The 13494-nt window shown below is 43.3% G+C and overlaps 1 protein-coding gene across 6 annotated transcripts in view; it reads right to left on the bottom strand.

Moving 5' to 3' along the window:
• Nucleotides 1-13494, bottom strand: part of GKAP1 (G kinase anchoring protein 1) — a 2226639-nt gene that overhangs the window by 312275 nt on the left and 1900870 nt on the right. For all 6 annotated transcript variants that reach the window (XM_044083704.1, XM_044083701.1, XM_044083700.1 and 3 more), the window contains one exon: nt 7263-7337. In XM_044083704.1, coding sequence (XP_043939639.1) covers nt 7263-7337 — 75 coding nt within the window. The remainder of the gene's footprint in view (nt 1-7262; nt 7338-13494) is intronic.

Raw genomic sequence — 13494 nt, forward strand, 5'->3', positions numbered from 1 at the left:
ACATGTTTAGATGAGCTTGTGTGACTTTGCAGAGCCTTTCAAGACATCCTTTTTAAAACCCCTTTTGATGGGTCAACATTTTATGGACCAAAAGTTAAAGACTCTCAAGGAGTAAGCAAGATGGGTAACCCTTTCTGTCATAGAGATACAGTTTTCTACACCCCAGAGGTCCTTTTCCAGAAAACAAAAGGAAGGCAAGAAAAGTACAGTTGTGTACACTTACCATAAATGTAGATGTTCGAGTGTATTCACTGTTGCAGTCATTACATTTGGGTAATCTGCTGGCAGGTTGCCCTCAGTCGGCCTGATTAACAAAGTCTTGGGTCCTGCCTTGGTTGCTGTCCCCTCTTCCATGACGTCAGGTCGTCAGGGGTATAAAATATGCAGCCAATGCCATTACATCAGTTTTTCTTGCCCCAGATGTCAGGTGCCCCCAAAATGGGGAGCAAAAAAAAAAAAAAAAAAATATATATATATATATATATATATATATATATATATATATATATATGTGTGTGTGTGTGTGTGTGTGTGTGTGTGTGTATATATAAATTAAAACACAAAAAATATACCTCCAAACAAAAGCAAATACACCAAAAAGGCTTTAAGCATAGTAAAAGAAAGGAGAGGTATAGTAAGAGAAAAACAGGAGGCAGGAGGGTGGGTAACCAGGACTGCAATAGTGAATACACTTGAACATCAACATTTACGGTAAGTGTACACAACTGTACTATGTTCTTTGTGTTTCACTGTTGCAGTCATTACATTTGGGTAGAATCACAAAGCTATGGTTGGGAGGATGGATTTATACAGTATTAGGAGCAGCTTTAAGGCCCTGCAGGACAGCAGTGGCAAAGCCAGCTCTGGATTTAGAGAAGAAAGTTAAATGGTAATGTTTGGTGAACGTATGATCTGAGCTCCAGGTAGCAGCTTCTGGAATGTCTCTGGTAGGAACCCCTCTGAGAAAGGCTGCAGAAGTAGATGCAGCCCTGGTGGAATTAGATCTAATCACCTTGGGGATAGGTTTACCATGGTGCATATAGCAGAAACAAATACAATGGCTTATCCATCTGGAAATGGTCTGCTTTGAAATAGCCTTTCCCTCTACCCCTGCAGCAAATGCCACCAATAGTTGTTCAGATTTTCTTACAGATTTTGTCCTGTTTAAGTAGAATCTAAGTTGTCTGTGTACATCCAATGAATGCAGAATCCGCTCACCCTTGTTCTGTGGATTGGGAAAGAAAGTTGGCAGATGAATGGTCTGATTAAGAGCCACACTGGATACCACCTTAGGCATGAAAGATGGATTGGTCCTGAGAGCCACCCTGTCCGGATTAAAAATAATGAAAAGCTCCACTGCCATAAGAGCCTATAATTCTGAAATCCTTCTAGCTGAAGTGACTGCTAAAAGGAAAGCTGTTTTCAAGGAGAGAAATTTTAGGTCCACAGTAGCAGCTAGCTCAAAAGGAGAGAGAGTGAGTTTTTCCAAAACAAAACTGAGGTCCCATGCAGGAGTTGGCGCTCTCCTGGAAGGTCTTAAATTTTTGGCCCCTCTAAGATACTGCTTTAGCAGAGGATGACAGAAGAGGGGAGGTTCTATGTTGTAACGAGCTGAAATGGCTGAGGCATGGATTTTTATGGAAGAAAAAGATAGGCCCTTGTGAAGCATCTCAGTTAAATATTGCAGAATCTGAGGAATATTGGGCATTGCTGTGCTTATTCCTTGTGATTGGTTCCGGGCACAGAATCTTTTCCATTTGTCAGCATAAAATGACATCCATCAAAGGTTTGCTGAGGGATGACAAGGGTGAAATTAGTTGATTAGCCATGCTGCAAGATTCAAAGTTTGGAGCTGAGTGTGCAGAATTTGGTAGTTCTGCTGAGACACAGTAGGTAATGTGTCTGAGGCAGGTGCCACGGAGGAAGGTGTGACACATTGTGCAGGAGTGGGTACCAGTGTTGACGAGGCCATTCTGGAGCAATCAGAATCATTTTTGGTTTGTCCTGTCTGACTTTTAGTACAACTTTGGAGAGCACAGGCAGAGGGGGAAAAGCATAGACTGATAAGTTTTTCCAGCTGAATGACAGAGCATGCACTTTCCAAGCTTTTTTGTGAGGACTTCTTGTGCAGAACTTGTCCAACTGATAGTTCTGGGGTAAGGCAAAAAGATCTATGTCTGGACTCCCCCCATTTGCGTGTCTACATGCTGAAAACTTGTGGTTCCAGTTTCCATTCATGTGGGTCCATAAGATTTCTGCTTAGTTTGTCTGCCAGAGTATTTAGCTTTCCTGGCAGGAATTGAGCTTGTAGTTGTATTTGGTGGGTCAAGGCCGTGTTCCACAATGCCATGGCTAGTCTGCAAAGGGGGTAGGAATGTGTACCTCCCTGCTTGTTTATGTACCACATAACTGTGGTGTTGTCTGTCTTTATCATTAGTTGTCCTGGATGAAGGTAGTCCTTGAAGGCTGTCAGTGCATTCTGTACAGCTAGCTTCTCTTTCTGACTGATATGTAGGTGCATTTGATTTGGGCTCCATTTGCCCTGAATACACTTTCCTGCCAGATGAGCCTCCCAAGCATAGTCTGATGCGTCTGTAGTTAGGGTTTGGGTGGCAGGGGGTGGAGTGAATGGCAGTCCCTTGTTTTGGTGGCAGGCCTCTGCCCACCATAGGAACTCTAGTTGCAGGCAAGGTATGATAGGAATCATTGTTTCCAGGCTGTGACAATGTTGACTCCATAAACTTTTTAAGTATCACTGAAGTTTCCTCATATGCAGTCTTGCATATGGAATTAGAAGAATGCAATAGGCCATGAACCCCAAGGCTTGCAGAATTTGTCTTGCAGACAGCAGGGTTTTTGTGGCCACCTGTTTGAAGTAAGTCACCAAATTGAATTTGCTTTTCTGGTGTAAGGTAAGTCATCTGGGCAGTTGTATTCAAGCTTGCACCCAGGAATGTAATTTTTTGAGAGGGTACCAATTGTGATTTATTTTCGTTTATGGTGTACCCTACACAAGTTAGAACCCCTTTTACAAACACCAGATGCTTTAGAAGAATGTCCTTGTTTTCTGCCCGAATTAGACAATCGTCCAGGTATGGATATATCTGAATATTTCTTTACCTGCAAAATGCAATTACTGGAGCCAGGCACGTTGTGACAACCCTGGGCACAGTAGATAAGCCAAAGGGCAGTGCAGAGAACTGGTAATGCAAGTAGCCTGCTTTGAAGTGGAGGTATCTTCTGCAAGATTCCCTGATTGGGATATGCAAGTAAGCCTCTTTTAAGTCTAGAGTTACCAACCAGGCATCTTTGCCTAGCATAGGTAGCAACTGTTGAAGAGTCAGCATCTTGAATTTTGGAATGTCCAGAATTGGATGCCATGATTTGTCTTTTCTGGGTACCAGGAAAAGTCTTGAATAGAAACCTTGTCCCTTTTCCTCTTCTGGTACTGGTTGAATAGCCCCATGTTCATGAGGGACAGAACTTGTTTCTGGGCCTCTGCCCACTGATTTGGCATCAGATATGGCCATCCGTTTGGGATTGGCAACATGTGGAAATGAAATCTGTATCCCTGGGATACTATATTTAAAACCCATTTGTCCTGGGTAATAAGTTGCCAGTTTTGTGCATGAAGTGCCAGTTTTCCCCCCAAAGGGGCAGCTAAAAGGTAAGTGCTTGTTGATTGTAGAGGGAAGTCATTGAGACTGTTTACCATAGGGGGTGTCTTGTCGTTTCCAGATTTGGAGGTGGAGGCACCCCATTGTTTTGTTCTAAAAGTTCCTTGTGACTGAAACCTGGAGCCTTTGGAATGTCTGGATTTGACTTGAGCGGCTCTCTAAGGGACTGGAAAGGACCAGTTCTTAGTAGGCCAGTATCTACTAAATCTGGGAGGTTGCACTTGTAAGAAATCTTTCACAGTTTGCATAGATTTAGCTTTATCTTTCATCTTTTTTAACACTTCTTCAGCCTTATTACAAAAGAGACGGTCCTGTTGTAAAATATGCATCCAACAATTTTGCTTTAACATGGTCAGGCAAAGTTTGCTCTTTGAGCCAAGCATGCCTTCTTAGCACAGATCCAGTTACAGCAGCCCTGCAAGAGGCCTCCAAGGAATCAAAACCACATTGCACAGTATGTTTTCCAACTTGTTCAGCTGAATGTAATAAATCCTGCAAATCTTTATTTTCCACACAGAGATCAACATAATTTTCTGTTTAAGTAGTCCCATGATATGCTGTTGATATTTAAGCATATGAAATTGACAGTTCAAAGTCCTGATTGCCAAGGTTGCAGACATGTAAACCTTCTTACCCCATCTATCCAGCACCCTGGAATCTCTATCAGAAGGAGTAGGATTTTTACCAGGAGAGGCCTTAATGCCCTTGGGACCCTGAGAAATGGTTTCAGGATCAGTAGTAGGATTTTTGAAAAGGAATTTGTGGGAGTCAGGAACCCTGTAGTATCTGTCTGGCTTAGAGAATCAGGAGCCATACTAGAGTCTGAAAAAAACATCAACAACAATGTCTAGAACAGGAGGTATAGCCAAAGGCCTATGCTGAGGAAGAAGAAGAAAATCTCTAAGCCTCTTTTTTAGATTCAGAGAAATCCTGACTTTCCCAGTGGAAATGTTCCTTTAAAGTAAGTAAAGTTTCTCCAAAAGAGAAATCCTCAGGGGTGAAGCAGAAGGAATGGAATCTTCTGCTTCAGAGTCCTCATAAGTAGGTATAGATAAATCCTGTTCAGTAGAAAAATCAGAAGAAATTGAATCCTGATCAGAAGATTCATAATCAATGTCTTGCCTAGGCCTCTTAGCAGGAGGGGGTTGGCTACCCCTGATCAAGGTAATTAAATCTTCAGCCATTTTGATCATTTGCTTTTTAGGCACAGGGGCCTGCACATGTGGCACAAGCATCATTTTTTTAGACATAGAAGTAGATTTTGGCCTTAGTTTTGAAGATGGCGTTGGTTTAATATGCACATCTTTAGGCCTGAAAACACCCTCAGAAGCCAATGCCTGCACAGTGGCTCTGGACCCATCTAAGGTAAAGACATCCACGGGTTCAATACTTAAAGCATCTCGCGGCATACCAGACTCTGAATGGGTCTCAGTAGAGGCCTGCGAATCAAAAGTAGTGGGCATCAGGGGCTGCGAAAGCGCCTCACTGAGTACCGGTGAACTAGCGACTGGCTTAAGAGAAGCGTCGTCGTTAGTTTTGGACCTCGACGGCCTGTCTCTGTCTTTTTCTTTGCGTCTTTTAGGTATTCCCGTAGTCGGATTGCTAACTGATTTCATTTCTGGATAGTTATTTAGAAGCAAAAATATACAGACGTTTAATAGTGCATTGATTAAATCTAGCACAAAACTGACAACAAGGTACGTTATGATCAGGGCCTAGGCAAGGAATACAGTACAAGTGAAAATCCTTATGTAGTATTTGCTTCCCACAAGTAATGCAATTAACTTTTACTGACATCGGTAAGGAGCAAGAAAAAGTTTCCCCAACTGGGTACTTAGCTTTTAGTTGAAGACTTTGGTTCTGAAACTCGAAAACGAAAATTTCAGGTGTCGGCCGAACGGCACTTGGGAACTGCTTCTGCTTCGGGCACCGTGCGGCAAGAAAGACTGATGTAATGGCGTCGGCTGCATGTTTTATACCCCTGACGACCTGATGTCATGGAAGAAGGGACAGCAACCGATGCAGGACCCAAGACTTTGTTAATCAGGTCGACTAAGGGCAACCTGCCAGCAGATTACCCAAATGTAATGACTGCAACAGTGAAACACGAACATCTGTGATACCACAAGTTGCCAGGGCTCTCGCTGGCCACTTCTGGAGGCAGACTCCTCCCATGGAAGAGGGGGGAATTCTAACAGTGAATATTGTCCCCACAGCAGAGGGGTCCGCAAAAACCAAGGCTGCAGGGGTCTTCTCTCTGAGAAGCCTTATCAGCGCTCCTGAATGTCTGCCTGACTGCCACGGTCTGGAGGCAACTGGTGGGCGCTTATCACTGCAATCCACCCTGCATCCAGAATCCTGGACATTCATCACTGAAGATTTATGGGTGAGGAGGATTATAATCAGAGGATGTTGCATCCCTTTTCTTTACCCCCTTCCACCTACTCCCAACAGTCCACCCTATCAAAGAACAGCAGCCACTAGGAAGAAAGCTGCCAAACAAGGAAGTCATCCAGGAGAATCCACCAGACCAACAAGGATCTGGAACTTACTCAAAATTCTTTTTAGTGTCAAAATGACCAGGGATCTCAAGCCAATTTTGGGCATCAGGCATCTCAATTAATATGTCAAAACACACGAAGTTCTGAATGGTCACAGTACAGTCCCTCCTCATTCTGCTGAGGAAGAATGACTGACTGATGCGAACTACTACATCCCTTTTTTTTTTTTTTTTTTTACAGCAGCTTCTGTCTTAGATTCAGCCAGAAACCCTGCCCCTACCCCTTTCTCTGTGCCTATACTTTGACATAAATCTCTGGCAGGGAAGGCAGTGTCTTGCGTGCAGTCCAAATGTCTTTTTGGCCTCATCCCACTCCATTTCCTTTCCCTCTCTAGTTATTTGCTTCCAATACCTTGATTCCTTTTGTCAGTTTTCTACAGTAAATTTCAGCCCCCTCTTGCCTATTTTCTGAACCTCTGCTTGCAGTCATCTCTATTGTCAAAATTTCCTTTCTCCATTTTTTTGTTGGCATATTTCTTACAATACTTTGTGCTACATTATGAATATAATATTCTATATGGTTGTTATACTCCATAAGAATCTGCATCCAAAATCCCACTCTCTGTATTTCTTGAACTCCCCCCCCCCCTACACACACACTTCATCATCATCCCTTTCCACTTTGAATTACAGCCTTCTGCTTGTGTTTTATATATATATATATATATATATATATATATATATATATATTATATATATATATTATATATATATATATATATATATATATATATATATATATATAAATATATATATAAATATATGAGCCTTAACTGTGTAGCTCTAAAAATATCTATTGGAGAGATCAACGTATCCCATTTAACTCTTGCCACCCCCCCCCCCTTAAATAGCAGAAATGCTGGTGCATACATGTAGCAATAAGAAATTAAGTATTATGTATGAACAAAAAGGCAAAAGTATTGATACTAAAGTCAAACCACTTAAATAAAATGCCAATTAAAAAAATACTGAAAACTCAGGATAAAAAGTGACAGCAGCAAACCGTGTAACACTCTGAATTTTACCTGCTGTTTTAATAATGTCTGTAGTACTTTAACTTTTGATCTTTCTTGTTCAAGTGCTGCATGAAGTCCAGTCACCTACAACCAAACAAATACAATTAATGCAAAATTTTATAAAACCTTACAGAATTAGACATAATGCATCATCTGGCAAATTGCAGGGTAAGAATGCAAACATTCTAGGAAGACTAAAGTTATGTACTTATATAACAATAGATTCGTATTGTCTGTTTCCGTCCGGTTCATCTGGTAAGTTTATCGAATCCAAGGCCAGCCATTCCAAAAGAGTTCAACCTTGGAGCTCCATTTCCTCTACCCAAAATACCCTGCTCTCTTCTTTCTATTTCAGATTGCGTTTTCCCCTCCCACAAATATCAGACATGCAAGATATATATACTACAGGACAGTAATACAGGACCCCAAGATGGAGCACCTTGACAGCTTGGCCACTTACTGCCCTGGTCCAAACAACTCACAGGAAGAGGGTTCAAGGTACACTCAGATGCCACCTTAGGGAAAACAGAAGGATCAGTCCAAGGGAAAAAATGTCCCTACGGAAAATCAAATATGGAGGTACTGAGGATAACGTCTGCAGCTCTGATACTCATCTACCAGACTTCACAGCTAGCAGAAAAATATAGTCTTTAAAGACAGCAACTTCAAAGAGATAGTGGACAAAGGTTCAAAGGGAGGGCTAGATAAAACATAGTGCATGAAAGATAAATCCCAAGGAGAAACGGGATCTTAAATGGGAGGTTGTGATAAAAAAAGTACTCTCAGGAACACCTTAGAAATCTTCTGAGCAGTTTCTAAAGTATTATCTCTGTCAATATGAAAATTAAAAATAACCGCTAGCTGAACTTTAATAGTAGAATAGCTCAGTCCAGAATGAAAAAGGTCAACAAGAAAATCCAGAAACGCATCTAGCGGGGCTGAGATGGGGTCCAAGCCCTTTGACAATGCCCAAATTGCAAAACGTTTCCATTTACTAGCATAAATTTTGCACACAGAAGTATTCTGAGAGGAAGACAAAATATTTATAACTCTGTTGGACAGTTTGGGATCTTTGGCTGTCATGGAAAACTGGAGGAACCATGCAGTCACTTTGAGAGTATGAAGACTGAGTGGGGAAATATTCACTAGGTGAGATATCAAATTCGGTATGGGATCTAGGACCCAAGGAGGGTACCGAAATTGGAGCCACAGGAAAGGGAACCAAACTTGTCACAGCCAGAACGGAGCAATGTGAATCACAGTCATCTGCAATGGGATGGGTTTCTGAAAAAATTTTATTATTGGGGTGGGAGGCATACAAGAGACCCAGGGCTCAAGCATTCAGAAGAGCAACCCTTGGTGATTATCCCACAGAGGGAATCAGGACATAAAAACTGTTGTACTTTGTGTTAGACGGGATGGCACACCAATTGCAACATGAGGTGCGTCCCAGAAATGGAAGAGCTGGGCTGCTACCTCTGGATTTAGGGACCACTTGTAAGGAAGACAAATGTTTTTGCTTAAATTGTCCACAAAGATAGACATGACTTGCTAATCAGATACCACTGAGAGGAGATTGCCCACTGCCACATACTCGTAACTTCTGGACAAAAAGGATAAGACACAGCTCCCCTGTTTTTTTCAGGTGCTAAACCACAGACATAGTGTCCATTTGGACTGAGATCATACTCTTCTGTAGAAAATCCTGAAAGGCCTGCAATGCTAGAAGGACCATACTTTTTTCCAAAACACTGACGTGAAGATTGGCCTGAAAAATCAACAAGGTCCCCCGAACCATCTTCCATGTGAAATGCACCCCCACCTCAGGAGGTAGGAGTCTGTAGTGACTGTGGCCTGAGGCTGGGGAAGAATAAAAGGTGACAAAAATCAAGGAAGACCCCAACCACCTTCTGATCACAGTCTGACAAATGTGTGTGTCATCACAATGGGAAAGTTCATGGGATTGGTTAAATAAGACCACTGAGTCACTAACATCCACTGCAGTATCCTCATATGGTACCTCACAGAGGGTGTCGGGCAAACTGATGTGGCCATGTGACCCAATAGCCTCAGACCCATGGAGGCCAGAGGTTTATGAAAGAGAAGCAGATGAATCTCCTCTGCAAGAAGGGAACTCACCCTGTGTACTGAAAATCTTGCTATCTGAGATACTATATTTAAATGGCATCTTATGATCTCCAGCACTTGAACCGGCTGTAGAAGGCATTTCTTGTAATTCATAGAGATTCCTAGGGACAGGCACAGCTGCAGTAAGTTGTCTCATGCCTTGACTAACAACACCCTCATGCAGGTGATGAACAGACAATCATCTAGGTACAGAAAGAACTGGAAGCCCTGCAACCTGAACCAAACTGCTACAACTGCCATGAGCTTGGTACACACCCAGATAGCAAAGGTGAGACCAAAGAGCAATGCTCTGAACTGGCTGGAAGCACAGACATCTCCTGGACCACCTTGCAATTTCTATATGATGGTAGACGTCCTTGAAATCAATCAAGCACATCCAGTTGTCCTTCCTCAATAGAAGCTGAATGATCTGCACCGTGACCATCCGGAACTTGGCCTGCTTCACTTAATCTTTCAGTTTGCTCAGATCCAAAAGGGTTCATATTAGAACGATGAAAATGCATTTTGTCAAATGCGTTTTCATCGAAACATGTAGGGCAAACAGGCAAAACAGCGAAACGGCTGTTCAGCGAATTCTTTCCCTGGGGAAGAAGTCACTTGACCGCTTCGTTGCTTTGCCTGTTCTGGAGTGTAGTGTGGTCCCTTGTCCGGTATAGCTCCCGAACGTGATTGTGCAACAGTTACCGACCTTAGGGTTAGGGTGCGGGTTAAGGTAAGTGCATATGTATGAAAGTGTTTACTGTTTTTTATTTTGTGTCAGATGTATGGTTGAGTTACGTGTGTGTGTGTTTTTAGCTATTTACTTTTGTTTTGGGGGTGGTAGGATTAGGGTTAAGGTAAGTGTGTTTTGTGTTTACAACTGTTCATGTAAATGTGCGAGAGTTACTGACCTTAGGGTTAGGGTGCGGGTTAAGGTAAGTGCATATGTTTTAAAATGTTTACTGTTTTTTTTTTTTTTTTTTTTGTTAGATGTATGGTTGGGTTATGTGCATATGTGTATTTAGTTGTTTACTGGTTTTGGGGGGTATAATTAGGGTTATGGTATGTGTGTATGTGTTTGGAAGTGTTTAATGTTTTTTTTGGGGGGGGTTGGAACAGCGATTTCTTTCCCTAGGAAAGAAATCGCTGTTCCGTGGTTTCGACATTTTCAGCGTTCGCTGAATATGTGTCGATGTAACACCATTCGCTGTTTTCAGCGTTCAGTGTTATAACATGAACTCGATCCAAAATTGGTTGAAGGTCATTCTTTTTGTTTGGCATCAATAGACTCTAGATCCTTGTTGGTCTGTTGGGACCTCTTGGTGGACTCGATTTATTAGCAACTTCTGAATCTCGATAGCTACATCTCTCTCTCTCTGATGGGGTGGAACATCTGGAAGGGACTTGGCATTTCCACTTGGTTAAAATAAAAATGGAATTGTTCAGCCTCTGGATACAACTCTCAACACTGGTGTCTGAGGTGATTGGCCTCCCAAGCATTTGGCTGGAGAGCCAAGTGACCCCCAACTGCCACCCATGTAGAACAGTCAGGCAACCATTCAGGTAGGCTGAAAGGGCCTCCCTAAAAAGGCTCCATAGAAGCCCTAGTTTTGCTGACTACCTCTGCCGAGTGAGCAACATCTGTTATGTCTGCCCCCCCCACTATGAGGGTCACCCTCACCAGAGGTATCCTGAAAAGACTGTTGTGCTCTCTAAAAAGAGAGATGTCTGGCCCTTTCTAGTTCCTAGAAAAGGTGGCAAAGCACACTTCGATGGCAGGCAGCATCTTCCCATCCTTTTCCATCCTAGTTAACATGTCCTTGACCTGTGGGTGAAACAGAGATAAGCTTGCTGAAAGGGTCATTGACAAAGGACGCCTTAAAGCAGTCAACAAAATTACATAATTTCATCCAAGTGTGTCAGCAGCCTGAGATATTCTGTCAGCCACACTGAACAGCAGGTGCATAGACATGATGGAAATGGATTGTAAGGTTGACAACCAAGTCTCCAGAGTCTTTTTGAGTCTTGGGTGCCTGCTGTCTCTTCGCAACTTTGCCACTTAAGAGACAATGTCGCTTTGAGGTCTTGACAAATGAGCTAAATAATTTAACGCTCTCAGCTTCTCTAAGTGGTCCAGCACCCTAGACTTCCTGTTTGGGGGATGGACCAAAGAACTTTCCTCTAAAATGTCCTTTTGGGTGGCTGCCACCACCATGATGGCATCAGAAGTAGGACTCTTACTCCAATGTTGCCAGTCCTTGAGGGGGGGGGCAAGATCTTAATTTTTTTTTTTTAGGGATAGATTCTACTGCATTTGGTTTCCTCCAGGCCATCTGGGACACCAGGACAATAAGTGCATCTGGAGGGGGACCACCCAGGATCTAGATGGGCCCACACCAAAAGCCTCCAAAAATACTGATTCCTGCAGAGAGGGGGCTTCAGCCATCCAACCCCCACGCTGATAAAGGAGCTTCATAAGATTTCCAAGGCCGGCATTTTCTTGAGGGGTGACATTGGGGAACCTTCTCCTTCCTTGAGGTCAGTATCCACCATGAGAGATTCCTCTGTGGAATCCAAGTACTTCCTCTTGCACAGACTCTTACAATGACTCTCCTGAATCAGAGAATTTGGGGCAGATGTGGAAGAGGCAGTGGGTCCTGGATGCAGCGTGTTCTGGAGACCGGGAGGTGTGGGTTGACCCAGAGATTCCTGATGCATGCTCGCAGATTCAAAAACAGTGGAGGATTACTGGTTGTTGTTGACCACCTCATCTCCAGCTTGGAGAACAGTTTTCCCACCATGTTAAAGGCAGAGGCCAAAGCTGGCTGCCCGTAGCGGACACCCCCTATGATCCAAAGAGCCCAAGGAGCCACCTGACTTCAAACCCAACCCAACCTGCCCAAACAATGAAACTCTTAAGAGTTGATCCCAAACATGAAACACCACCCAAGAACCCTTGGCTCCAAGGTGAGCTTGGCAACAACACTGTTGCAAATGAGAAAGCTAAGACAGGGGGTGGTGCTTGAAGCAGTCAAGCCACTGGAACTGACCTGAGTGGAGGCAAGACAACTGGATCCAAAATCCCCAAAGCTGAAGGGCCAGAGAAAGGAAAAACACCCAATGGAGCGGACCCCTTATTTACTGGAACCGTGACAGTGGGGATAAATGCTAGCTGAATTTGGGCCTGCAAGAAGGACTGTATCAGCTGCTCCAAATCCATAGGCCTAAGATTCCCATCTGAACAGGCAGACCGAGTTGATGAGGCTACTGATAATGGCATGGAATCTTGCCTGCCAGCATTTGGATCTGATGATCAGGTCAGAGCCAGAGGCTCAGATTACAGGTGATGAGGGAAAGGACCCTGACAACAACTTCCTAGGAGCAACAGGAGAGAAAGGGGAATGCAGCCCTTTGAACTTGCTCCTTTAGCCAAGACAAGCTACGAATGACTAACGATTGGGACAATGACTTCCCCAAATTCAGCACCTTGGGAGATCAAATTAGACAAGAAGGAACCTGATTCTGGTGTCGACACAGCCGTAGAAGCCTAATGCTGGTGATCTTCAAATCTGGCTGATCAGAAAGAGGAGGCGCCACTAATTAATGGTCCCCAATGTCCTTATCCTGCACCATGGGGTTCTTGGAGCCCTCCTTAGTTTGTCCCCACTCACTCATCAATTTTCTTTAATGAAAAAGAAGTGGAAGTCACAGGATCCCACAAAGACAACAAGCCCTTTAGCACTAACTTGGCCCAGTACACATTCAGAGCCCTGGTACTGAAGCCTGCACAAACAGAGCACTCGGCATCCGAGAGTAAGGTGCCAAGGTAATAAATACACCAATCATGGGCATACTGTGATGGTAATTTGTGGCAGCATCCCACATACTTCTTAAACCCCCTTATCCTTATCCATGGCAAAGGAGAAAACACCAACTAAAAATCAGTCAAGATAAAGAAAGAAAGGTACACGAAAACAAATAAAACACTTAACCCCCAATCTAACCTACCACACACACTGCAAACTCAAGACAGAATAACTTTTTCTTTTAAACTACTAAAGATACAAGAGAGGGGAGTGCCACAGACTCAGAAACACCAACACACAAAAAGAAC

Source organism: Protopterus annectens, chromosome 9.part0 (assembly GCF_019279795.1).
Source record: "Protopterus annectens isolate FY-2018-M chromosome 9.part0, PAN1.0, whole genome shotgun sequence".
Taxonomy (NCBI): Eukaryota; Metazoa; Chordata; order Ceratodontiformes; family Protopteridae; genus Protopterus; species Protopterus annectens.